Below are 26,777 nucleotides of genomic sequence, written 5' to 3' on the forward strand. Positions count from 1 at the left end.
TATTGTATAATATAGATATAATGTATAATATAGATATAGTGTATAATATAGATATAGTGTATAATATAGATAAAGTGTATGATATGTATATAGTGTATGATATAGATATAATGTATAATATAGATATAGTGCATAATATAGATATAGTGTATAATATAGATATAGTGTATAATATGGTGTATTCAGCATATTCATACAGTAGTAATATATGTGTGTGTTCATTTATAGTGTATTCATCATTATCATACAGTACTAATATATAACCCTTTATAGTGTATTCATCATTATCATACAGTACTAATATATAACCCTTTATGGTGTATTCATCATTATCATACAGTACTAATATATAACCCTTTATAGTGTATTCATCATTATCATACAGTACTAATATATAACCCTTTATAGTGTATTCATCATTATCATACAGTACTAATATATAACCCTTTATAGTGTATTCATCATTATCATACAGTACTAATATATAACCCTTTATAGTGTATTCATCATTATCATACAGTACTAATATATAACCCTTTATAGTGTATTCATCATTATCATACAGTACTAATATATAACCCTTTATAGTGTATTCATCATTATCATACAGTACTAATATATAACCCTTTATAGTGTATTCATCATTATCATACAGTACTAATATATAACCCTTTATGGTGTATTCATCATTATCATACAGTACTAATATATAACCCTTTATAGTGTATTCATCATTATCATACAGTACTAATATATAACCCTTTATGGTGTATTCATCATTATCATACAGTACTAATATATAACCCTTTATAGTGTATTCATCATTATCATACAGTACTAATATATAACCCTTTATGGTGTATTCATCATTATCATACAGTACTAATATATAACCCTTTATGGTGTATTCATCATTAGCATACAGTACTAATATATAACCCTTTATAGTGTATTCATCATTATCATACAGTACTAATATATAACCCTTTATAGTGTATTCATCATTATCATACAGTACTAATATATAAGGTTTTGTTTTCAAGTTAAAATAAAACTATTAAATCTTGTGAGTGGATTCATTTCAGCCAGTAAACCTTGAATTCATTGACTTGAAGTGTCATGTAACCTAATGTAATAGCCATTCCATCTATTGTTATGTTAATTTACCACTGTATTATTATGTAAATGAACTAACTATACCCATATCAGTGGATATTCTAATTAGTTCAGCTCACACAAAGACCCTTTGAACTTCTTGCATGACAAAAGATAAAGGTGAATGATCTCCCTGTGGAATTAATCCCAGCTTTTTAAGTTTGTTGTATTGTAGCTGAGTTAAAGCAGACTATGTACTTGTGTTATTGCCCTCACTTTGTAGCTAAGTTATTGGACAGTTGTGTAAACTGTGACTAAATCGTGACAGGGCTGGAGTAGTTCTAAATAACTGGTTATGACAAGTGTCTACATGTCAGTGTGTGTGGTATAGAACTAGATCAGTTGGTAATGGACACATAGACACCTATTGACATAGGCCTAACCAATGCTATTGTCCACAGCTGTACACTGTTCAGGCATGCACTCAGGTACTGTTAGTTGCCATAGCAGCAGTACCAATGTGGTCTCACAAATAGGCCATTCTGTGCAATCCATGACTTGTTCTTACAAGTTGTAATGCATGTATAGTGGACAAACTTATGAGTGGTATAGCCTTGCTGACCATGTGACTGGACTAGTTGACTGTTGTAGTATACCTTGGATTACGTTAGCAGTACTACCAGTAGCATAGCTGTTATAGTATACCTTGGATTACGTTAGCAGTACTACCAGTAGCATAGCTGTTATAATATACCTTGGATTACGTTAGTAGTACTACCAGTAGCATAGCTGTTATAGTATACCTTGGATTACGTTAGCAGTACTTCCAGTAGCATAGCTGTTATAGTATACCTTGGATTACGTTAGTAGTACTACCAGTAGCATAGCTGTTATAATATACCTTGGATTACGTTAGTAGTACTACCAGTAGCATAGCTGTTATAGTATACCTTGGATTACGTTAGCAGTACTTCCAGTAGCATAGCTGTTATAGTATACCTTGGATTACGTTAGTAGTACTACCAGTAGCATAGCTGTTATAATATACCTTGGATTACGTTAGCAGTACTACCAGTAGCATAGCTGTTACAGTAATTTTTGGCAGTCTTGTAATACAATGAAAGATATTGGATTATTTGGTATCTCTCAACTTCAGTCTTGGTTTCCATTTTCACCACATGTGACAAAATACAAAGGTAATGGAGTACATTACAAAATCATTTTGTACAGTTTTGTTACTATGGGATCTAGAGTAGCACCAGTACTTGTTACTATGGGAACTAGAGTAGCAACAGTACTTGTTTTCATAAATAAGTTAAGACAGGTTCTTGTAATCTTTAACATAATAATAATATTATTGTTGCTAGTTAATTATATTAATCTGTAAGACTGTAAGTATTGACATGTGATGGGGTTCTATAAGTACTAACATGTGATGGGGTTCTATAAGTACTAACATGTGATGGGGTTCTATAAGTACCAACATGTGATGGGGTTCTATAAGTACTGACATGTGATGGGGTTCTATAAGTACTGACATGTGATAGGGTTCTATAAGTACCAACATGTGATGGGGTTCTATAAGTACCAACATGTGATGGGGTTCTATAAGTACCAACATGTGATAGGGTTCTATAAGTACCAACATGTGATGGGGTTCTATAAGTACTGACATGTGATGGGGTTCTATAAGTACCAACATGTGATAGGGTTCTATAAGTACCAACATGTGATAGGGTTCTATAAGTACCAACATGTGATAGGGTTCTATAAGTACTGACATGTGATGGGTTCTATAAGTACCAACATGTGATGGGGTTCTATAAGTACCAGCATTTGATAGGGTTCTGTAAATGTGGTTTATGTTGCGGAAGACCACTTATTACATATATATAAACATAAATGAATCTGGTTGCCTGCACAGAACTTTGATATCGTCATCTGGTTGTATGCACAGAACTTTGATATCGTCATCTGGTTGTATGCACAGAACTTTGATATCGTCATCTGGTTGTATGCACAGAACTTTGATATCGTCATCTGGTTGTATGCACAGAACTTTGATATCGTCATCTGGTTGTATGCACAGAACTTTGATATCGTCATCTGGTTGTATGCACAGAACTTTGATATCGTCATCTGGTTGTATGCACAGAACTTTGATATCGTCATTTTTTGCTCAGTGGCAAAACTTGAGAATGACTGTTGTTTACAGTAAGTGAATGATGGGAACCGATTGACATGAAATTTACTACCATCACCAGTGTGGGAAGTATTGCAGAAATCCACAGATGGACTTGTTAAAATATCTAGGCTGCCTTTTTGTAGCATTTCAAGTAACAGGAGTTGTCTTCTGCTACTGTATAAATTCAAGTAATTCAAGTAACAGGAGTTGTCTTCTGCTACTGTATAACTTCAAGTAATAGGAGTTGTCTTCTGCTACTGTATAACTTCAAGTAACAGGAGTTGTCTTCTGCTACTGTATAAATTCAAGTAATTCAAGTAACAGGAGTTGTCTTCTGCTACTGTATAAATTCAAGTAATTCAAGTAATAGGAGTTGTCTTCTGCTACTGTATAACTTCAAGTAATTCAAGTAATAGGAGTTGTCTTCTGCTACTGTATAACTTCAAGTAATTCAAGTAACAGGAGTTGTCTTCTGCTACTGTATAACTTCAAGTAATTCAAGTAATAGGAGTTGTCTTCTGCTACTGTATAACTTCAAGTAATTCAAGTATAGGAGTTGTCTTCTGCTACTGTATAACTTCAAGTAATTCAAGTAACAGGAGTTGTCTTCTGCTACTGTATAACTTCAAGTAATTCAAGTAACAGGAGTTGTCTTCTGCTACTGTATAACTTCAAGTAATTCAAGTAACAGGAGTTGTCTTCTGCTACTGTATAACTTCAAGTAATTCAAGTAATAGGAGTTGTCTTCTGCTACTGTATAACTTCAAGTAATTCAAGTAACAGGAGTTGTCTTCTGCTACTGTATAACTTCAAGTAATTCAAGTAACAGGAGTTGTCTTCTGCTACTGTATAAATTCAAGTAATTCAAGTAACAGGAGTTGTCTTCTGCTACTGTATAACTTCAAGTAATTCAAGTAACAGGAGTTGTCTTCTGCTACTGTATAAATTCAAGTAATTCAAGTAACAGGAGTTGTCTTCTGCTACTGTATAACTTCAAGTAATTCAAGTAACAGGAGTTGTCTTCTGCTACTGTATAAATTCAAGTAACAGGAGTTGTCTTCTGCTACTGTATAACTTCAAGTAACAGGAGTTGTCTTCTGCTACTGTATAAATTCAAGTCTTTATTTTCATTAAGTAATATATGTACATGGACCAAGCTGATGTAAATGTCTGTTATAAATCAGACATAATTTTGTAGAGCCAATGCACTGATTATTATTTCCTTGTTTGTTGTTACAGGTTCATTTCAGAAACGCTATGTATTTTCCCACCCTACCAACTTCAGCATTGAATTGACTATGGCAGAGCACAATCCTAACTACCAGCAGCTTTCTCAGCAACAAATACACCAACTACAGGAACAGCAATTCCAACAGCAACACCAGCAAGAGATGGCTGCACTTCAAAGTCGGATACCACAGACATTCCGAGATGCTTCACAGGCTCCACTGAGAAAACTCAGTGTGGATCTGATTAAGACTTACAAGCATATTAATGAGGTATGGAACTATGGCAACTCAGTCAAGATTGCTGTTTATACTATAGAATCAATACTAGTATGTAAGATATGTCATGTCTTCCTGTCAGATTCCACCCTGTCAGATTCCACTTGAAAGAGAAACAAATTAAGACTGAATGATACAACACAACTTATAGTGCATGCCAATGTATAAACTTTATTAGCTCCGCTGTCAGCGAAAGCTGAAAGCGTAGCTTTAGGTATAGGGGGTATAAGGAGGTTTAGAGTAGAGTGAATCATAGGTGTCTGTCAAACTTTTATATTTTCATCATCTTCTCCGAAAGTAACAGCCAGAATACTTCGATATTTGGTGTGCATGTTCCCTGGGGGAAGGCTATTCAGATATGTTCATGCCAAGTTGATCTGTGCCATTTTCAATTTTTTATGATTTTTTTTTCATAAAATGACATTTTCATCATCTCTATTCTTGTCAGATTGCTTTGATATCTGGTGTGTTGATGCACAGAGGGTAGCTTACTTAGATTTGTTAATTTCAAGCCGTCTTCTTTTCTATTTTTTATGATTTTTTTTTTTTTTTTGTGTGTGTGTGTGTGTGTGTGTGTGTGTGTGTGTGTGTGGATGTGTGGATGTGTGTAAACAACTTAAAGTCAAAAACCGCTGAACCGATTGCCACGATATTTGGTGGGTCCATTACCTTGGGTGTCTAGTTGGGAAATTGTTCAAATCAAAATGATCGCATCACAGATGTGTGATTTGGGTCAAAAAATGTGATTTTTGGTCAAAAAACTTAAACTCAGAAACTACTGGGCAGATTGGTGCGAAATTTGGTGGGAACATTCTTAAGGGGATGTAAAGTAAGATTTGTCCATGACGGGATGATTCCATCGGTAATATGCAAATTAGGGCTAAAAATGTGTCTTTTTAGTTAAAAATCTATAATTCCAAAACTGCTGAGCAGATTGGGCTGAAATTTAATGGGAATGTATCTAGGGATGTATGGACAAAGAAATATTAAGCATACCATGATTCCATGAGTGATATGCAAATTAGGTGTAAAAATGTTCATTTTTGGTCAAAAACTTATATCTCAAAAAGTACTAAGTGAATGAGTTTGAAACTTGGTGAGATGTTTCTAGAAGTGTTATTCTATATCATTGCTTTTCCTCAAAAATCTTCAACTCTGAAATTACCCAGTAGATTGAGCTTAACTTTGTTGAGAATGTGTAGATTTGTCCTCATTAATAGCTGACACAGTGAGAACAGTACATTGTTAATTAACTATAATGTTTACTTTACTATTTCCTCTGGTGGTAAAGCCTGTAGCATGGCCAGTTTGGTTTATGACTTGATTATGTAATATGTTGTAAGACAGCTGTTTCATCACCTACCCATATAAACTGAATGTAGCTTGTGTTTAAAATATTACAATAAGACAACCAAGAAAGTTAAACGTGTTACATTGGTATGACTTGGTTCCAAATTGATTTTAAAAAATAAAGAAGTACAAAACCTTGTAGACACATCCCTTTAAAGTTTGATTAGGATGTTGCTATACTTGTCTTGTACACTTCCGATATAGGATGGCTGGATTATGATGATGGAAATTAGGTATGAAAATTTTGTTTTGGTTACAACTTTAAATCTTCAAAAAATTATATATCTATCATTGCCCTGAACATGAAGTTGTGCGGCAACGCAATATTTGCGCTATTTTTATATTGATAGCTTATGAAAGTGCTGAAAAAAATATTTTAACAACTACTTTTTACAAGTGAACAAAAAATTGTATGCTATGCTATAGTATGAATATTAATTAGGCCATGAAAATTAATATTATTTGGGACACCTGTTTATTGTGGAGAGAACTTTTCAGTAACCACAGAAACTTTCAAAGTGACATTTTTTGATAATAAACAAAAGAAAGCCCAATCAATCACAACAGTGTATTTGTAAGCCGCACAAAAATACCCCACGATTTGGAATGGGCAAGCACTTTTTGATTTGGGCAAGTACTTTTTGTTTTCTACTTCCCCAGTGACAGCACTATGGATCCAGACTTACATTGTAACAATAACACAGCACTAGGATACAGACTTGCATTGTCAGGGACATTTACAGGCATCGCGGTAATTTCTCAGACGGCAACTTACCAATGTCACCAGCTAATTAGTGCGTAATATTGTGTGAGTTCAATTGACAATTACAGAGACACGTTTGTTTGTAACTGATGTTGCTGTTGAGCCATACTTTCTTGTTTATTAGAACAGTAGTGTAGCACCACGAGTGAAGTGTGATGCCTGTTTGTGAAATATATGTTTACTGTTTTCCATATTGTGAAATAGGCTCCTTAAGTTTGTCTTGCAAATTATAGTACTCCTGAAGTGTCTTTTACAAATGATGGATTGTATTGTCTGCATTGTATTGTAGGTGTATTATGCTAAAAAGAAGCGGCGAGCTAAGGAGGCACAGGAAGGGGAAATATCTACCAAGAAACCCAATAGGGTTTACAATGATGGTTATGATGATGATAATTATGATTACATAGTTAAAAATGGGGAGAAGTGGAATGACCGATATGAAATTGATTCTCTTATAGGCAAAGGATCATTTGGACAGGTAATGTTATCACATGAACAATATTTATAAACTTCTGTAACTATGGCAACTGAGAGGAAGCAATCTACTAATTTAGATTCCTTTATTTCAGTTCTAGTATTTTATTATTATATAGTATATATTACCGGTAAAGGTGACAACCGTACAGGAGTGACGTAGCTAGATTGGACTTATTAATTTATTTATTTATTACCCTATATACATCATTAACCTGCAAAGAAGTTTTGAGATGTTTGAAAACTTTACTTAAGGACGTGACATCACACCAAACTTTACTTAAGGACGTGACATCATATAAAACTTTACTGAAGGACATGACATCACACAAAACTTTACTTAAGTACATGACATCACATAAAACTTTACTTAAGGACGTGACATCACATAAAACTTTACTTAAGGACGTGACATCACATAAAACTTTACTTAAGTACGTGACATCACACCAAACTTTACTTAAGGACGTGACATCACACCAAACTTTACTAAAGGACGTGACATCACATAAAACTTTACTTAAGTACGTGACATCACATAAAACTTTACTTAAGGACGTGACATCACACCAAACTTTACTTAAGGATGTGACATCACACCAAACTTTACTAAAGGACGTGACATCACATAAAACTTTACTGAAGGACGTGACATCACACCAAACTTTACTTAAGGACGTGACATCACACCAAACTTTACTTAAGGATGTGACATCACATAAAACTTTACTAAAGGACGTGACATCACATAAAACTTTACTTAAGGACGTGACATCACACCAAACTTTACTTAAGGATGTGACATCACACCAAACTTTACTAAAGGACGTGACATCACATAAAACTTTACTAAAGGACGTGACATCACACCAAACTTTACTTAAGGACGTGACATCACATAAAACTTTACTAAAGGACGTGACATCACATAAAACTTTACTTAAGGACGTGACATCACATAAAACTTTACTTAAGGACGTGACATCACATAAAACTTTACTAAAGGACGTGACATCACACCAAACTTTACTAAAGGACGTGACATCACACAAAACTTTACTGAAGGACGTGACATCACACCAAACTTTACTGAAGGACGTGACATCACATAAAACTTTACTTAAGGACGTGACATCACACCAAACTTTACTAAAGGACGTGACATCACATAAAACTTTACTTAAGGACGTGACATCACAAAACTTTACTTAAGTACGTGACATCACATAAAACTTTACTGAAGGACGTGACATCACATAAAACTTTACTTAAGGACGTGACATCACACCAAACTTTACTAAAGGACATGACATCACATAAAACTTTACTGAAGGACATGACATCACACCAAACTTTACTGAAGGACATGACATCACACCAAACTTTACTAAAGGACATGACATCACATAAAACTTTACTGAAGGACATGACATCACACCAAACTTTACTAAAGGACATGACATCACATAAAACTTTACTTAAGTACATGACATCACACAAAACTTTACTTAACCCTTTCACCACCAATTCCCGCTATTGCGGGAACGCTCTAGGGCGCCCACCAATTCCCGCTATTGCGGGAACGCCAAAGTTCATTCACCTACCTCGCCGTTATGCCGTTTAACGGCAGCTATTGCTGCAAAAATTGCTGCCATAACTAGTTCCACACATGCGTATTAGCCTTGTTTATCTACACAGCCATTTTGAAAGCATGACAGTGAACGGTATCTCCAGTACGATTCAAATGACAAGCGATCGTAATTTTTTGTGCGTTTTTCGCTCACGAAATCGAATTTCAACATGGCGGAAGTAATTAACGGCTCTCATAACATGGCCTACGATATAAATTATGTCACTATCTTTGGATATTTCGACAGAATTTGACTTGAAATACATCGTTGAATACAAGTGTTTAGCTATGGGAACACATAGTACTTGTATGTAAGCATCAAATTCCCGCTAAGGCCGTGTGAGCTGCCGACGGCAGTTTACGGTTGAATTTTTGAATGTCGTTCAAATTTACGCAATCTTGTGACCGTGCCGACGCCCATGCTAACGTTCTGGGGGTAATTTTGGGCTATATAGTGGATTATTTTGGTTTTATTTCTTTTTGTTACGGCTCAATAATGACTTGTATTTGTATTAGCTCAGTGTGTAGAGGTCAGTGGAGGGAAACTTACTCGTGATATGGGCGATTTTCCGATCGGATTTTTTACGCGAGTTTTTCAATGTAAAATTCAAATTTCAACATCGCTGAGGCAAAATCTGTCTCCCCTAACATCGTTTGCAATGTAAATAAAGGTGCTGTTCGTAGAAATTTCCACTCAATTTTGACTATGAATACGATGTTTTATACAAGGAGATGGCTGCGTGAACTCGATGCAGTATATGGAAGGATCAGATTATCGCAACGTAACTTCAAAGTCCCGACTGCAGATTTGCTTTTGTGGGTAAACATGTCGGCGAAAAGCGTCACGTTGGCGTCCCGATTCGGACTCGTAAACTACCAACTTGGGGGCATTTTTTACTGATTTTGAGGATAAATTTGGTGATAATTTTTTGTTGTTCTGTCAAATAATGATATATAATTACACAAACTGATTTTTCAGAAGGTATTGGGGCGACGACTTCAGATATTTTTGTCCCTTTGATTGCCGGTGTGGGGCTGACTATTGCGTCGTAATCGGATTAGTGAGCCGTTAATTATTTTCGTTCAAATTTATTACGACTAAAAATAACATTTTCTGACAAATTTTCGCCGATTTTGACCATTTAACCAGTATACAGAAGTTTTGTAGGAACATAAATGTTGGTAATTTGAATTTTGTTTGTAATATAAATATTTTGTTTATTTGTGATATGTCAATAAATAAACAACCTATGCTTGTTTTATTAATATTTTATTACATTAATCCATATTTCGGTTATGTGTGTGATATTTGAATTTATGTATTTGCTACTATGATGTAGAAAATTTATTTTCCATTCAAATGATACCTTATTTTTAAAAAATAAGCAACTCTAAGTATTTTTATATCAGTTTGATTACACCACACTCACTCTCACATTATGTTAGTGAGGGGGCTGGTGGACAACACACAATCCCATGAGGCCATTGGTGGTGAAAGGGTTAAGGACGTGACATCACATAAAACTTTACTTAAGGACGTGACATCACATAAAACTTTACTGAAGGACATGACATCACACAAAACTTTACTTAAGGACGTGACATCACACAAAACTTTACTTAAGGACGTGACATCACATAAAACTTTACTGAAGGACATGACATCACACAAAACTTTACTTAAGGACGTGACATCACATAAAACTTTACTTAAGTACATGACATCACACAAAACTTTACTTAAGGACGTGACATCACACAAAACTTTACTGAAGGACGTGACATCACATAAAACTTTACTTAAGGACGTGACATCACATAAAACTTTACTGAAGGACATGACATCACATAAAACTTTACTTAAGGACATGACATCACATAAAACTTTACTTAAGGACGTGACATCACACAAAACTTTACTGAAGGACGTGACATCACACAAAACTTTACTTAAGGACGTGACATCACACAAAACTTTACTTAAGGACGTGACATCACATAAAACTTTATTAAAGGATTTGTTGTTTGTACACAGGTTGTGAAAGCTTATGACCATGAGGAACAAGAGTATGTAGCCATCAAAATAATCAAAAACAAGAAACCATTCTTAAATCAAGCACAAATAGAAGTACGCCTACTAGAGCTGATGAATAAATATGATTCAGAAAGTAAATATTATATAGGTAAGTGTACAGAATTATACAATGTCTATTGCTAAGTGTACAGAATTATACAATGTCTATTGCTAAGTGTACAGAATTATACAATGTCTATTGCTATGTGTACAGAATTATACAATGTCTATTGCTATGTGTACAGAATTATACAATGTCTATTGCTATTGCCTTGTACCAAGACTTATCTGGGTATTGTGACACTTGCCGTGTACCAAGACTTATCTGGGTAGTATAGACATAGTAAAGATTCAAATACTTGACTATTGGGAATATAGACATAGTATAGATTCAAATACTATACTATTGGTAGTATAGACATAGTATAGATTCATATACTAGACTATTTGGAGTATAGACATAGTATAGATTCAAATACTAGACTATTTGGAGTATAGACATAGTATAGATTCAAATACTGGACTATTTGGAGTATAGACATAGTAAAGATTCAAATACTGGACTATTGGTAGTATAGACATAGTAAAGATTCAAATACTAGACTATTTGGAGTATAGACATAGTATAGATTCAAATACTAGACTATTGGTAGTATAGACATAGTATAGATTCAAATACTAGACTATTTGGAGTATAGACATAGTAAAGATTCAAATACTAGACTATTTGTAGTATAGACATAGTAAAGATTCAAATACTAGACTATTTGGAGTATAGACATAGTAAAGATTCAAATACTAGACTATTGATAGTATAGACATAGTATAGATTCAAATACTAGACTATTTGGAGTATAGACAGTGTAGATTCAAATACTAGACTATTTGGAGTATAGACAAAGTATAGATTCAAATACTAGACTATTTGGAGTATAGACATAGTAAAGATTCAAATATGAGACTATTGGTAGTATAGACATAGTAAAGATTCAAATACTAGACTATTTGGAGTATAGACATAGTATAGATTCAAATACTAGACTATATTGAGTATAGACATAGTAAAGATTCATATACTAGACTATTGGTAATATAGACATAGTAAAGATTCAAATACTAGACTATTGGTAGTATAGACATAGTATAGATTCAAATACTGGACTATTGGTAGTATAGACATAGTATAGATTCAAATACTAGACTATTTGGAGTATAGACATAGTATAGATTCAAATACTAGACTTGATAGTATAGACAGTAGATTCAAATACTAGACTATTTGGAGTATAGACATAGTATAGATTCAAATACTAGACTATTGGTAGTATAGACATAGTATAGATTCAAATACTAGACTATTTGGAGTATAGACATAGTAAAGATTCAAATACTAGACTATTGGTAGTATAGACATAGTATAGATTCAAATACTTGACTATTGGTAGTATAGACATAGTAAAGATTCAAATACTAGACTATTTGGAGTAAAGACATAGTATAGATTCAAATACTGGACTATTGGTAGTATAGACATAGTAGAGATTCAAATACTAGACTATTTGGAGTATAGACATAGTATAGATTCAAATACTGGACTATTGGTAGTATAGACATAGTATAGATTCAAATACTGGACTATTGGTAGTATAGACATAGTATAGATTCAAATACTAGACTATTTGTAGTATAGACATAGTATAGATTCAAATACTAGACTATTGGTAGTATAGACATAGTATAGATTCAAATACTAGACTATTTGGAGTATAGACATAGTATAGATTCAAATACTGGACTATTTGGAGTATAGACAGTATAGATTCAAATACTAGACTATTGCATTGGTAGTATAGACATAGTATAGATTCAAATACTGGACTATTTGGAGTATAGACATAGTAAAGATTCAAATACTAGACTATTTGGAGTATAGACATAGTAAAGATTCAAATACTAGACTATTTGGAGTATAGACATAGTATAGATTCAAATACTAGACTATTTGTAGTATAGACATAGTATAGATTCAAATACTAGACTATTTGGAGTATAGACATAGTATAGACATAATGTGGATTCATCTGATCATACAAGTTGATAATATTTACATGGTAATGTTTTTTTTATATTTGTTATTGCAGTTCGTCTAAAGAGACATTTTATGTTCAGGAATCATCTCTGTTTGGTCTTTGAACTCTTATCATACAATTTGTATGATTTACTTCGGAATACCAACTTTCGTGGAGTTTCCCTCAATTTGACTCGTAAGTTTGCCCAGCAGATGTGTACAGCGTTGCTGTTCCTTGCAACACCCGAACTCAACATAATACACTGTGACCTCAAACCAGAAAACATTCTTCTCTGCAACCCAAAACGGAGTGCAATCAAAATTGTAGACTTTGGGAGTTCATGTCAGCTAGGACAAAGGGTAAGTGTAATTATGTCATCTAGGACAAAGGGTAAGTGTAATTATGTCATCTAGGACAAAGGGTAAGTGTAATTATGTCATCTAGGACAGAGGGTAAGTGTAATTATGTCATCTAGGACAAAGGGTAAGTGTAATTGTGTCATCTAGGACAAAGGGTAAGTGTAATTATGTCATCTAGGACAAAGGGTAAGTGTAATTATGTCATCTAGGAGAAAGGGTAAGTGTAATTATGTCATATGTACACTGCTGCATGACCTACTAAGTTCATTGACTCACATTTTATATTGACAGATTTCAAAATATAAAATGAAAGTGTGAGAGAAAAACACCAATATTGATAGTCCTGTATGGTATCATTACCATTTACACATAGTCTAGTCCTGTATGGTATCGTTACCATTTACACATAGTCTAGTCCTGTATGGTATCGTTACCATTTACACATAGTCTAGTCCTGTATGGTATCGTTACCATTTACACATAGTCTAGTCCTGTATGGTATCGTTACCATTTACACATAGTCTAGTCCTGTATGGTATTGTTACCATTTACACCTCCACTCACAGTCTAGTTCAGTATTATGACAGGAACCCCACCACCTCACAGTGGATGGTAGGTTCAGTAGTATGACAGGAACCCCACCACCTCACAGTGGATGGTAGGTGCAGTATTATGACAGGAACCCCACCACCTCACAGTGGATGGTAGGTGCAGTATTATGACAGAGACCCCACCACCTCACAGTGGATGGTAGGTTCAGTAGTATGACAGGAACCCCACCACCTCACAGTGGATGGTAGGTTCAGTAGTATGACAGGAACCCCACCACCTCACAGTGGATGGTAGGTTCAGTAGTATGACAGGAACCCCACCACCTCACAGTGGATGGTAGGTGCAGTAGTATGACAGGAACCTCACCACCTTACAGTGGACGGTAGGTGCAGTAGTATGACAGGAACCCCACCACCTCACAGTGGATGGTAGGTTCAGTAGTATGACAGGAACCCCACCACCTCACAGTGGATGGTAGGTTCAGTAGTATGACAGGAACCCCACCACCTCACAGTGGATTGTAGGTTCAGTAGTATGACAGGGACCCCACCACCTCACAATGGATGGTAGGTTCAGTAGTATGACAGGGACCCCACCACCTCACAGTGGATGGTAGGTGCAGTAGTATGACAGGGACCCCACCACCTCACAATGGATGGTAGGTGCAGTAGTATGACATGGACCCCACCACCTCACAGTGGATTGTAGGTTCAGTATTATGACAGGGACCCCACCACCTCACAGTGGATGGTAGGTTCAGTAGTATGACAGGAACCCCACCACCTCACAATGGATGGTAGGTTCAGTAGTATGACAGGAACCCCACCACCTCACAATGGATGGTAGGTTCAGTATTATGACAGGGACCCCACCACCTCACAGTGGATGGTAGGTTCAGTAGTATGACAGGAACCCCACCACCTCACAATGGATGGTAGGTTCAGTAGTATGACAGGAACCCCACCACCTCACAATGGATGGTAGGTTCAGTATTATGACAGGGACCCCACCACCTCACAATGGATGGTAGGTTCAGTAGTATGACAGGAACCCCACCACCTCACAATGGATGGTAGGTGCAGTATTATGACAGGGACCCCACCACCTCACAATGGATGGTAGGTTCAGTAGTATGACAGGGACCCCACCACCTCACAGTGGATGGTAGGTTCAGTATTATGACAGGGACCCCACCACCTCACAGTGGATGGTAGGTTCAGTAGTATGACAGGGACCCCACCACCTCACAGTGGATGGTAGGTTCAGTATTATGACAGGGACCCCACCACCTCACAGTGGATGGTAGGTTCAGTAGTATGACAGGGACCCCACCACCTCACAATGGATGGTAGGTGCAGTAGTATGACAGGGACCCCACCACCTCACAGTGGATGGTAGGTTCAGTAGTATGACAGGGACCCCACCACCTCACAGTGGATGGTAGGTTCAGTAGTATGACAGGGACCCCACCACCTCACAGTGGATGGTAGGTTCAGTAGTATGACAGGGACCCCACCACCTCACAGTGGATGGTAGGTTCAGTAGTATGACAGGAACCCCACCACCTCACAATGGATGGTAGGTGCAGTAGTATGACAGGGACCCCACCACCTCACAGTGGATGGTAGGTTCAGTAGTATGACAGGGACCCCACCACCTCACAATGGATGGTAGGTGCAGTAGTATGACAGGGACCCCACCACCTCACAGTGGATGGTAGGTTCAGTAGTATGACAGGGACCCCACCACCTCACAATGGATGGTAGGTTCAGTAGTATGACAGGGACCCCACCACCTCACAGTGGATGGTAGGTGCAGTAGTATGACAGGGACCCCACCACCTCACAGTGGATGGTAGGTTCAGTATTATGACAGGAACCCCACCACCTCACAGTGGATGGTAGGTTCAGTAGTATGACAGGGACCCCACAACCTCACAGTGGATGGTAGGTACAGTATTATGACAGAGACCCCACCACCTCACAGTGGATGGTAGGTTCAGTAGTATGACAGGGACCCCACCACCTCACAGTGGATGGTAGGTTCAGTAGTATGACAGGAACCCCACCACCTCACAATGGATGGTAGGTTCAGTAGTATGACAGGGACCCCACCACCTCACAGTGGATGGTAGGTTCAGTAGTATGACAGGAACCCCACCACCTCACAGTGGATGGTAGGTTCAGTAGTATGACAGGGACCCCACCACCTCACAGTGGATGGTAGGTTCAGTAGTATGACAGGAACCCCACCACCTCACAGTGGATGGTAGGTTCAGTAGTATGACAGGGACCCCACCACCTCACAGTGGATGGTAGGTTCAGTAGTATGACAGGGACCCCACCACCTCACAGTGGATGGTAGGTTCAGTAGTATGACAGGAACCCCACCACCTCACAGTGGATGGTAGGTTCAGTAGTATGACAGGGACCCCACCACCTCACAGTGGATGGTAGGTTCAGTAGTATGACAGGGACCCCACCACCTCACAGTGGATGGTAGGTTCAGTAGTATGACAGGGACCCCACCACCTCACAGTGGATGGTAGGTTCAGTAGTATGACAGGGACCCCACCACCTCACAGTGGATGGTAGGTTCAGTAGTATGACAGGAACCCCACCACCTCACAGTGGATGGTAGGTTCAGTAGTATGACAGGGACCCCACAACCTCACAGTGGATGGTAGGTTCAGTATTATGACAGAGACCCCACCACCTCACAGTGGATGGTAGGTTCAGTATTATGACAGAGACCCCACCACCTCACAGTGGATGGTAGGTTCAGTATTATGACAGAGACCCCACCACCTCACAGTGGATGGTAGGGAATACAGAAGTTATTTTCACAAGTGATTTGGTTTATTTGCATGAGTGATAAGCGAGTGAAAATACAGCAGAATAAACCAAATTACTTTCCACAAACATAGATGTGATGTGTGTGTTAGGTATGGGGAAATTAGTATGGCGCCCTCTCCAGACCAGTATGACATCTGGAGTATGACATCCTGAACTTTCTGTATCTGGTTGAATCTTTGGAGAAGTGTTCTGCACAGATGAAAAAATTAAGAGTGTGGCTAATTTTCATAAATATTAGCATATCAATTAGCATATATTTACATAAATGTGCAAGCAATTTTTTTATATACTAGCTACTCAAATGATCCAGTACATTTTTCTTTACTTGTAGAATTGTGATAGCAAGGCCTGGGCTACTGTCCTGGGCTATTTGTAGTTTAGTAGTAAAATATTTCTACATATTTCTACAAATACAGACTGCTTCAAAATTCTTCCTACTGAGATGATGACAGTTTAATATTTCTGTTTCTAACTCAAGTCTACAACTTCAATGCCTTGGTGAAATCAAAGCAAAGTCCTTAATTTAAGTTCATGTAAATATTGTCTATATTTACATGCAGGCATTGTCTGTCTTAAATCTTTTGAAACTCGAGACTTACCATGAATCATATTGGAAAATGCATATTTTTCAGTCGCTCAAAATTTCATGATGAATGATGTCAAACGACAAGCTAAAAGTATTTTCAGAGTAAAATTGAAAACAAAACTGATGATTGGAAATAATATCTAAATGGATATTGGTGTATTACACTCTTTTGATGGTTCTTGGGAAACAAATGAACATGTACTTTATGATGTCAATGTCATGCTTGCCGTTATGCAATCCTGTCAGCTCGTAGGTGTGAAATACGTTTATTATATTTATTTATTACACCTTAGGACTAAACCCAACAAACAAGTCATAATTAGAACTGTTTTTAGTTGTCAGACAACAGTGTATTAGCGTGTACATAAGCATCTCCTAGTGAAACAAGGAGTAGTGGGCTGTCTCCGAACAAACGCAGGCTGAACACATCAAAGTTCTGAGCAGCTGGTATGTAAATTTAAAGGGGCGGCAGCAAAATTTGATCGGCGGGTCGCTCCTTTAAAAGTGCTTATGGAGAACACTGCTATTAAGTTGGATATATTGTACACTATTATAAGACAAGATTTGTATATTTGAATTTCAGATCTACCAGTATATTCAAAGTCGGTTTTACAGGTCACCGGAAGTCTTACTAGGTATTCCCTATGACTTGGCCATTGACATGTGGAGTTTAGGGTGCATACTGGTAGAAATGCACACAGGAGAACCACTATTTAGTGGATCAAATGAGGTAAGATACATACATACTATTGGGTACCTCAAACAATGAATCATATAGGCTAGGTATGAAGCAGTAAATGCTGTTGGCTAAGTATGAAATAAGACATCCTATTGGCTAGCTGACGAACAATTCATGCTGTTGGCTAAGTATGAAATAAGACATCCTATTGGCTAGCTGACAAACAATTCACTCTGTTGGCTAAGTATGAAATAAGACATCCTATTGGCTAGCTGACAAACAATTCACTGTGTTGGCTAAGTATGAAATAAGACATCCTATTGGCTAGCTGACAAACAATTCACTGTGTTTGCTAAGTATGAAATAAAACTGTGACACCTTTTGGCTAGCTGACAAATAATAAGACATCCTATTGGCGAGCTGACACACAATAATAAGACATCATATTGGTTAGATAGCAACAACAAATTACAGACAAGTCACCTATGGAGGTCATTCATTCTCATATGTCACCCCCAAACTATGGAACTCTTTGCCACTTGACATTCACCAAGCCTCCAGCCAGGATTGTTTCAAAACAAAACTGAAGACTGAATTGTTCACCAAAGCATATGGTGTGCTTTAGCCATTCAGTGCTACTGAACAGAACATTGCTCTGGAAATCATAGAAACTTGATTGATTGAATGAATGATATAATAGATATCAAACAAATAATGCTTTTGGCTTACCTGACAAAACAATTTTTGCTATTGGCTAGGTATGAAATGATTTGGTGATGTGTTTGTTATTATTTATATTATTGTATTTCATGTTGTGATGCATTTAAACAATATTGTAATTTGTCAGGTGGATCAAATGAATAAAGTAGTGGAAGTGTTAGGAACACCACCAAAACACATACTAGATCAAGCACCTAAGGCAAGGAAATTCTTTGACAAGCTTCCTGATGGTTCATATGTCTTGAAGAAACCCAGAGATGGTAAAAAGGTAAGTCTCCTTGTCTTCAAGAGTCCTGGAACTCATAAACTGATTACTTTGTATTTTACTACAGTACAAGAGTCCTGGAACTCGTAAACTGATTACTTTGTATTTTACTACAGTACAAGAGTCCTAGAACTCATAAACTGATTACTTTGTATTTTACTACAGTACAAGAGTCCTGGAACTCGCAAATTGCATGACATAATTGGTGCTGAAACAGGTGGACCTGGTGGAAGGAGAGCTGGTGAAGCTGGACACACTTTGTCTGATTATTTGAAATTTAAAGATCTTATTCTTAGGTGAGTGTACTTATATCACCTGTAAGGGTCAGAATGCTTACTATAATACAACCCCTTACACTTACTATAATACAACCCCTTACACTTACTATAATACAACCCCTTACACTTACTATAATACAACCCCTTACACTTACTATAATACAACCCCATACACTTACTATAATACAACCCCTTACACTTACCATAATACAACCCCTTACTATAATACAACCCCTTACACCTACTATTATACAACCCCTTACACTTACTATAATACAACCCCTTACACTTACTATAATACAACCCCATACACTTACTATAATACAACCCCTTACACTTACTATAATACAACCCCATACACTTACTATAATACAACCCCTTACACTTACCATAATACAACCCCTTACTATAATACAACCCCTTACACCTACTATTATACAACCCCTTACACTTACTATAATACAACCCCTTACACTTACTATAATACAACCCCATACACTTACCATAATACAACCCCTTACTATAATACATCCCCTTACACTTACTATAATACAACCCCTTACACTTACTATAATACATCCCCTTACACTTACTATAATACAACCCCATACACTTACTATAATACAACCCCTTACACTTACTATAATACAACCCCATACACTTACTATAATACAACCCCTTACACTTACTATAATACAACCCCTTACACTTACTATAATACAACCCCTTACACTTACTATAATACAACCCCTTACACTTGCCATAATACAAGCCCTTACGCTTGCCATAATACAAGCCCTTACACTTACTATAATACAACCCCTTACACTTACTATAATACAACCCCTTACACTTACTATAATACAACCCCTTACACTTACTATAATACAACCCCTTACACTTACTATAATACAACCCCTTACACTTACTATAATACAACCCCTTACACTTACCATAATACAACCCCATACACTTACTATAATACAACCCCTTACACTTACTATAATACAACCCCTTACACTTACTATAATACAACCCCTTACACTTACTATAATACAACCCCTTACACTTACTATAATACAACCCCTTACACTTACTATAATACAACCCCTTACACTTACTATAATGCAACCCCTTACACTTACTATAACACAACCCCTTACACTTACTATAATACATCCCCTTACACTTACTATAATACAACCCTTACACTTACTATAATACAACCCCTTACACTTACTATAATGCAACCCCTTACACTTACTATAATACAACCCCTTACACTTACTATAATACAACCCCTTACACTTACCATAATACAACCCCTTACACTTACTATAATACAACCCCTTACAATTACTATAATACAACCCCTTACACTTACTATAATACAACCCCTTACACTTACCATAATACAACCCCTTACACTTACCATAATACAACCCCTTACACTTACTATAATACAACCCCTTACACTTACTATAATACAACCCCTTACACTTAGTGTACTATAATACAACCCCTGACACTTACTATAATACAACCCCTGACACTTACCATAATACAACCCCTTACACTTACTATTATACAACCCCTTACACTTACTATAATACAACCCCTTACACTTACTATAATACAACCCCTTACACTTACCATAATACAACCCCTTACACTTACTATAATACAACCCCTTACATTTACTATAATACAACTCCTTCCACTTACCATAATACAACCCCTTACACTTACTATAATACAACCCCTTACACTTACTATAATACTACCCCTTACACTTACTATAATACAACCCCTTACACTTACTATAATACAACCCCTTACACTTACTATAATACAACCCCTTACACTTACCATAATACAACCCCTTACACTTACTATAATACAACCCCTTACACTTATACTATAATACAACCCCTTACACTTACTATAATACAACCCCTTACACTTACTATAATACAACCCTTACACTTACTATAATACAACCCCTTACACTTATACTATAATACAACCCCTTACACTTACTATAATACAACCCCTTACACTTACTATAATACAACCCCTTACACTTATACTATAATACAACCCCTTACACTTACTATAATACAACCCTTACACTTACTATAATACAACCCTTACACTTACTATAATACAACCCCTTACACTTACTATAATACAACTCTTACACTTACTATAATACAACCCCTTACACTTACAATAATACAACCCCTTACACTTACCATAATACAACCCCTTACACTTACCATAATACAACCCCTTACACTTACAATAATACAACCCCTTACACTTACCATAATACAACCCCTTACACTTACTATAATACAACCCCTTACACTTACAATAATACAACCCTTACACTTACCATAATACAACCCCTTACACTTACTATAATACAACCCCTTACACTTACCATAATACAACCCCTTACACTTACCATAATACATCTTTTGTTGTCTCTTTTTCAGGATGTTAGACTTTGACCCTGCTACAAGGATCAAGCCATATCATGCATTACAGCATTCTTTTTTCAAGCGGACCACCGATGAAGGAACGAATACATCCAATAGTACGTCTACTAGTCCTGCTATAGAACAGCAGACTGGAGGCGGTGCTGGTGGATCATCATCTGCCTCATCAACATCTAGTTCAACTGGATCAAGAGGTAATCCTGAATTCTAAAATCTTGTTGCTTTTCTCCTTAAAACAAGTCAATCCAATGTAAGTTATACAGTGCATAAAGTCAATCAGTGATATGCAAATTAGGTGTAAAAATATGAATTTTGGTCAAAAATTTATATCTCAAAAAGTACTTGATCAATGAGACTGAGACTTGGTGAGATGTTTCAAGAAGTGTTATTCTGCAAATCTTTTCTAAAACTTTTTGGCACAATTGGCCCTAGCAACCATGACCACACCCTTAGCAACAACCAAATGGCAGTATATTTTGGTTAAATAACAACTTCATCTGGTAGACAAGTGAGTAAACATTCAAAAAATGTATGCAAATACCGTAGCAACCATGACCACGCCCACAGCAACAGCCAAATGTGTATTTCACAAAGATAATAGGGATTCTTAGACAAGTGAACAAACATTCAAAAAGTGTATGCAAATATGCCTAGCAACAAGACCACACCCATGGCAACAGCCAAATGATCACATATATTGCAAAGATAACAACAGGGACTAATAGAAAAATGAATAAGCATTCAAAAAATATATGCAAATATATCTAGCAAACATGACCATGCCCTTAACAACAGCAAAATGAAGATGTATATTTATAACAATAACAGGAATGGGTAGGTAAGTGACTGAAGATTCAAAAAGATATATGCTAATATGCCTAGCAACAAGACCACACCCATAGCAACATGAAAATGATGGTTTATATTGCAAAGATGAAAAGTGGGAAGGGTAGGCAAGGTAATAAAGATTCCAAAAATGTATGGAAATATCCCTAGCAACAAGACCATGTCCATAGCAACATCCAAATAACTTTGTGCTTCAATGCCATTAGCGCTATTTTTAATGAATGGCAGCCATATTTGTAGTAGCAATTCTCCCTATATTACTGCATAACTTATGATTTAGTACATAAACTCTATTCAAGCACAGATAAATAACATGCAGATTGGAAACAGGTATTACTCCAGGTGTTACAGGTATTGTTCCAGGTGTTAATCTGGAGATTATATAAATGTCATAATAGTGATATTTACCAGAGGCTACATTCAAACAATGGGAGAGGGCTTGTTTCCAAACTGTGTGTTACTTATCTGTGATTCAAGTGTCTAACCCCATATAATCACATGCCATTCCTGCACATCATAGACACAGTATTTATTTGGTGCTGTAGTACCAATTATTAGTTTTAAATCATGCCTCCATTCAGTCACATAGAAGTGAAGAATTTGAGGGGGTTTGTCGACTATGAAAACATGTTGTTTATTTATTTATTTTTATACATATACTTTATCATATAAATTGACAAGTGAATTCATAGCATAGATATTGTATTGGTTTTATTTGAAGAGAATTTCAATACTTTGCAAAGAATAAAATCAATGATAAAAAGTAACTTCGATTTATTTTATTTGTCTACAGGTGGATCATCGTCTGGAGGTAGAGCACGCTCTGATCCAACTCATCAACATACCCATGTGAATTCACAGGGAAACCCTGGTCACCATGGTACTGCCATTGGGAGTAACCCGGCAACAATAGAATATGAAGCCATGGCAACAATGCCACATCCAGGACACCTTCATACACAGCAACAACATTCACATCAGATGTGGGGAACAGGTGATACAAAGACAACGTCACTTGTGAACACTTCTGTGCACCCCAGTACTAGTACACATAGTCATAGTCACAGGACGCGGAAACATCACCACCACCACTCACCGTCGTCGTCATCATCATCTACACTTAGTAGTAACCCTCATGGACAAAGTCAAGTTGTAGTATGTACTGAACCAAGTACTTTACATAACATGTCTTCCACAGTGCAAACTATTGACCAAAGTGGACCAATTTACTACCATCAATTGCACCCACCACAATCTGGTGTGGTGTACACACACCCACCCCAACATGGACAATTGGATTGTACACAGACTGGGAGCTTAAATATGCAGCTTGGGGGTTACCATGGCAACCAGTATCAACTCCATACTTCAATTACACATGAACCAGGTCAATCGACCAATTTACATATAGCACCTGGATATGCGCCAGCACCAGGTGTGTCGTTTCCTTACACAATAGCACAAAGTGGTACAACAGTTGGGCCAAGTATAACAGCCCAGCAACATACACAAAGACAGACAGTTGAGCGTAGTGACGAATCACCTATGATTGGTGTTTGTGTACAACAAAGTCCTGTAGCTAGCCATTGACAACAATAGCTGTATTGTAGTTGGTAGCATTTAGATATAGCACATATATTGCTCAACTTAAAACAATTCTACTGAATTTTGGGAACAGTGTCTTCTGATAAGGGTTCCCATTGGTTCATTTAGAATCATGTAATCTGAATTAACTGTAAAAAGAAAAAAAAACAGACAAAAGGACAAAAAAAATCACTCAAAAGAAATTGAAACTGTACAGTTGACTCCAAGCTTTAAAGTGTTTTAATATTATTTCCATGGCAACGTCAAGGACTGCCAACTTTGTATCGGTTGCTGTCCTTTAGATTGGGGGATTTAGATGGTGTCAAAGGTCACTGCAAATCATGTGCTGTTAACAAGTGCATATTTCACTCCTGTTTCTTCATTCAGATCACAAAGATAAGGAGTACAATTGGGGCAATGTCCAATAATATCAGTTCTTATCCACAGAGTGCACCCTAATTAAGTTGAAACTGACAAATTGGGAAAAATTATTGGGAAATCATAGAAAAATGATGAAATGCACCTTCCTGAAGGATGCTGCTAGATTGATATTGGAAATACTTATCTGGACAAACGTTTTGTTAAAAAATGGTAAAAGTTTATTTGTCAGGATTTTATTAAAAATTGAACATTAACTGTCATGATTGTGTAAGACAGTTACAAATATGATATGATGCAACTTACATGTATCACTATAGCAATGGCATCACCCCCTCCCCCACCACCTGAGTTTTGAACAATTTGGTATAATCCTAAAGTGGGAATGTACAAGGGATCAGTCCACTTGGTATAATCCTAAAGTGGGAATGTACAAGGGATCAGTCCACTTGGTATAATCCTAAAGTGGGAATGTACAAGGGATCAGTCCACTTGGTATAATCCTAAAGTGGGAATGTACATGGGATCAGTCCACTTGGTATAATCCTAAAGTGGGAATGTACAAGGGATCAGTCCACTTGGTATAATCCTAAAGTGGGAATGTACATGGGATCAGTCCACTTGGTATAATCCTAAAGTGGGAATGTACATGGGATCAGTCCACTTGGTATAATCCTAAAGTGGGAATATACAAGGGATCAGTCCACTTGGTATAATCCTAAAGTGGGAATGTACAAGGGATCAGTCCACTTGGTATAATCCTAAAGTGGGAATGTACAAGGGATCAGTCCACTTGGTATAATCCTAAAGTGGGAATGTACAAGGGATCAGTCCACTTGGTATAATCCTAAAGTGGGAATGTACATGGGATCAGTCCACTTGGTATAATCCTAAAGTGGGAATGTACAAGGGATCAGTCCACTTGGTATAATCCTAAAGTGGGAATGTACATGGGATCAGTCCACTTGGTATAATCCTAAAGTGGGAATGTACAAGGGATCAGTCCACTTGGTATAATCCTAAAGTGGGAATGTACAAGGGATCAGTCCACTTGGTATAATCCTAAAGTGGGAATGTACATGGGATCAGTCCACTTGGTATAATCCTAAAGTGGGAATGTACAAGGGATCAGTCCACTTGGTATAATCCTAAAGTGGGAATGTACAAGGGATCAGTCCACTTGGTATAATCCTAAAGTGGGAATGTACATGGGATCAGTCCACTTGGTATAATCCTAAAGTGGGAATGTACAAGGGATCAGTCCACTTGGTATAATCCTAAAGTGGGAATGTACATGGGATCAGTCCACTTGGTATAATCCTAAAGTGGGAATGTACAAGGGATCAGTCCACTTGGTATAATCCTAAAGTGGGAATGTACAAGGGATCAGTCCACTTGGTATAATCCTAAAGTGGGAATATACATGGGATCAGTCCACTTGGTATAATCCTAAAGTGGGAATGTACAAGGGATCAGTCCACTTGGTATAATCCTAAAGTGGGAATGTACAAGGGATCAGTCCACTTGGTATAATCCTAAAGTGGGAATGTACAAGGGATCAGTCCACTTGGTATAATCCTAAAGTGGGAATGTACAAGGGATCAGTCCACTTGGTATAATCCTGAAGTGGGAATGTACAAGGGATCAGTCCACTTGGTATAATCCTAAAGTGGGAATGTACAAGGGATCAGTCCACTTGGTATAATCCTAAAGTGGGAATGTACAAGGGATCAGTCCACTTGGTATAATCCTAAAGTGGGAATATACAAGGGATCAGTCCACTTCATAAAATAGGATTATGAAAGGAAAGACTGGACAAAGTATAAAAGTTTAATGTCAATTTACAACAAATTGAAGCCATTGCCATAGTTACAGAATGTGGTTTGAAGCCGTTGCTATAATTACAGTATTTGGTTTGAATTTCTTGAGTTTGGTACAGGTTTCCAAAAGCATGGAATAGGTTTGTGAAATGTTTGTTTGTATGAGTATCTAGTTGTTTTCTCCTATAATGCCAGTATCACTGCCT

General features: G+C 36.9%; 1 protein-coding gene across 2 annotated transcripts in view; it reads left to right on the plus strand.

The window, feature by feature from the left end:
• LOC144439668 (dual specificity tyrosine-phosphorylation-regulated kinase 1A-like) overlaps nt 1-25,400 on the plus strand; it is a 70,001-nt gene extending 44,601 nt beyond the window's left edge. For both annotated transcript variants that reach the window (XM_078128902.1, XM_078128901.1), the window contains exons 2-10: nt 4,520-4,779; nt 7,188-7,376; nt 11,038-11,185; nt 13,218-13,504; nt 18,081-18,227; nt 19,024-19,164; nt 19,327-19,457; nt 21,941-22,137; nt 23,583-25,400. In XM_078128902.1, coding sequence (XP_077985028.1) covers nt 4,579-4,779; nt 7,188-7,376; nt 11,038-11,185; nt 13,218-13,504; nt 18,081-18,227; nt 19,024-19,164; nt 19,327-19,457; nt 21,941-22,137; nt 23,583-24,379 — 2,238 coding nt within the window. In that variant the 5' untranslated portion in view covers nt 4,520-4,578 and the 3' untranslated portion in view covers nt 24,380-25,400. The remainder of the gene's footprint in view (nt 1-4,519; nt 4,780-7,187; nt 7,377-11,037; nt 11,186-13,217; nt 13,505-18,080; nt 18,228-19,023; nt 19,165-19,326; nt 19,458-21,940; nt 22,138-23,582) is intronic.
• Nucleotides 25,401-26,777: the final 1,377 nt, after the last annotated feature.

Source organism: Glandiceps talaboti, chromosome 9 (genome assembly GCF_964340395.1).
Source record: "Glandiceps talaboti chromosome 9, keGlaTala1.1, whole genome shotgun sequence".
NCBI lineage: Eukaryota > Metazoa > Hemichordata > Enteropneusta > Spengelidae > Glandiceps > Glandiceps talaboti.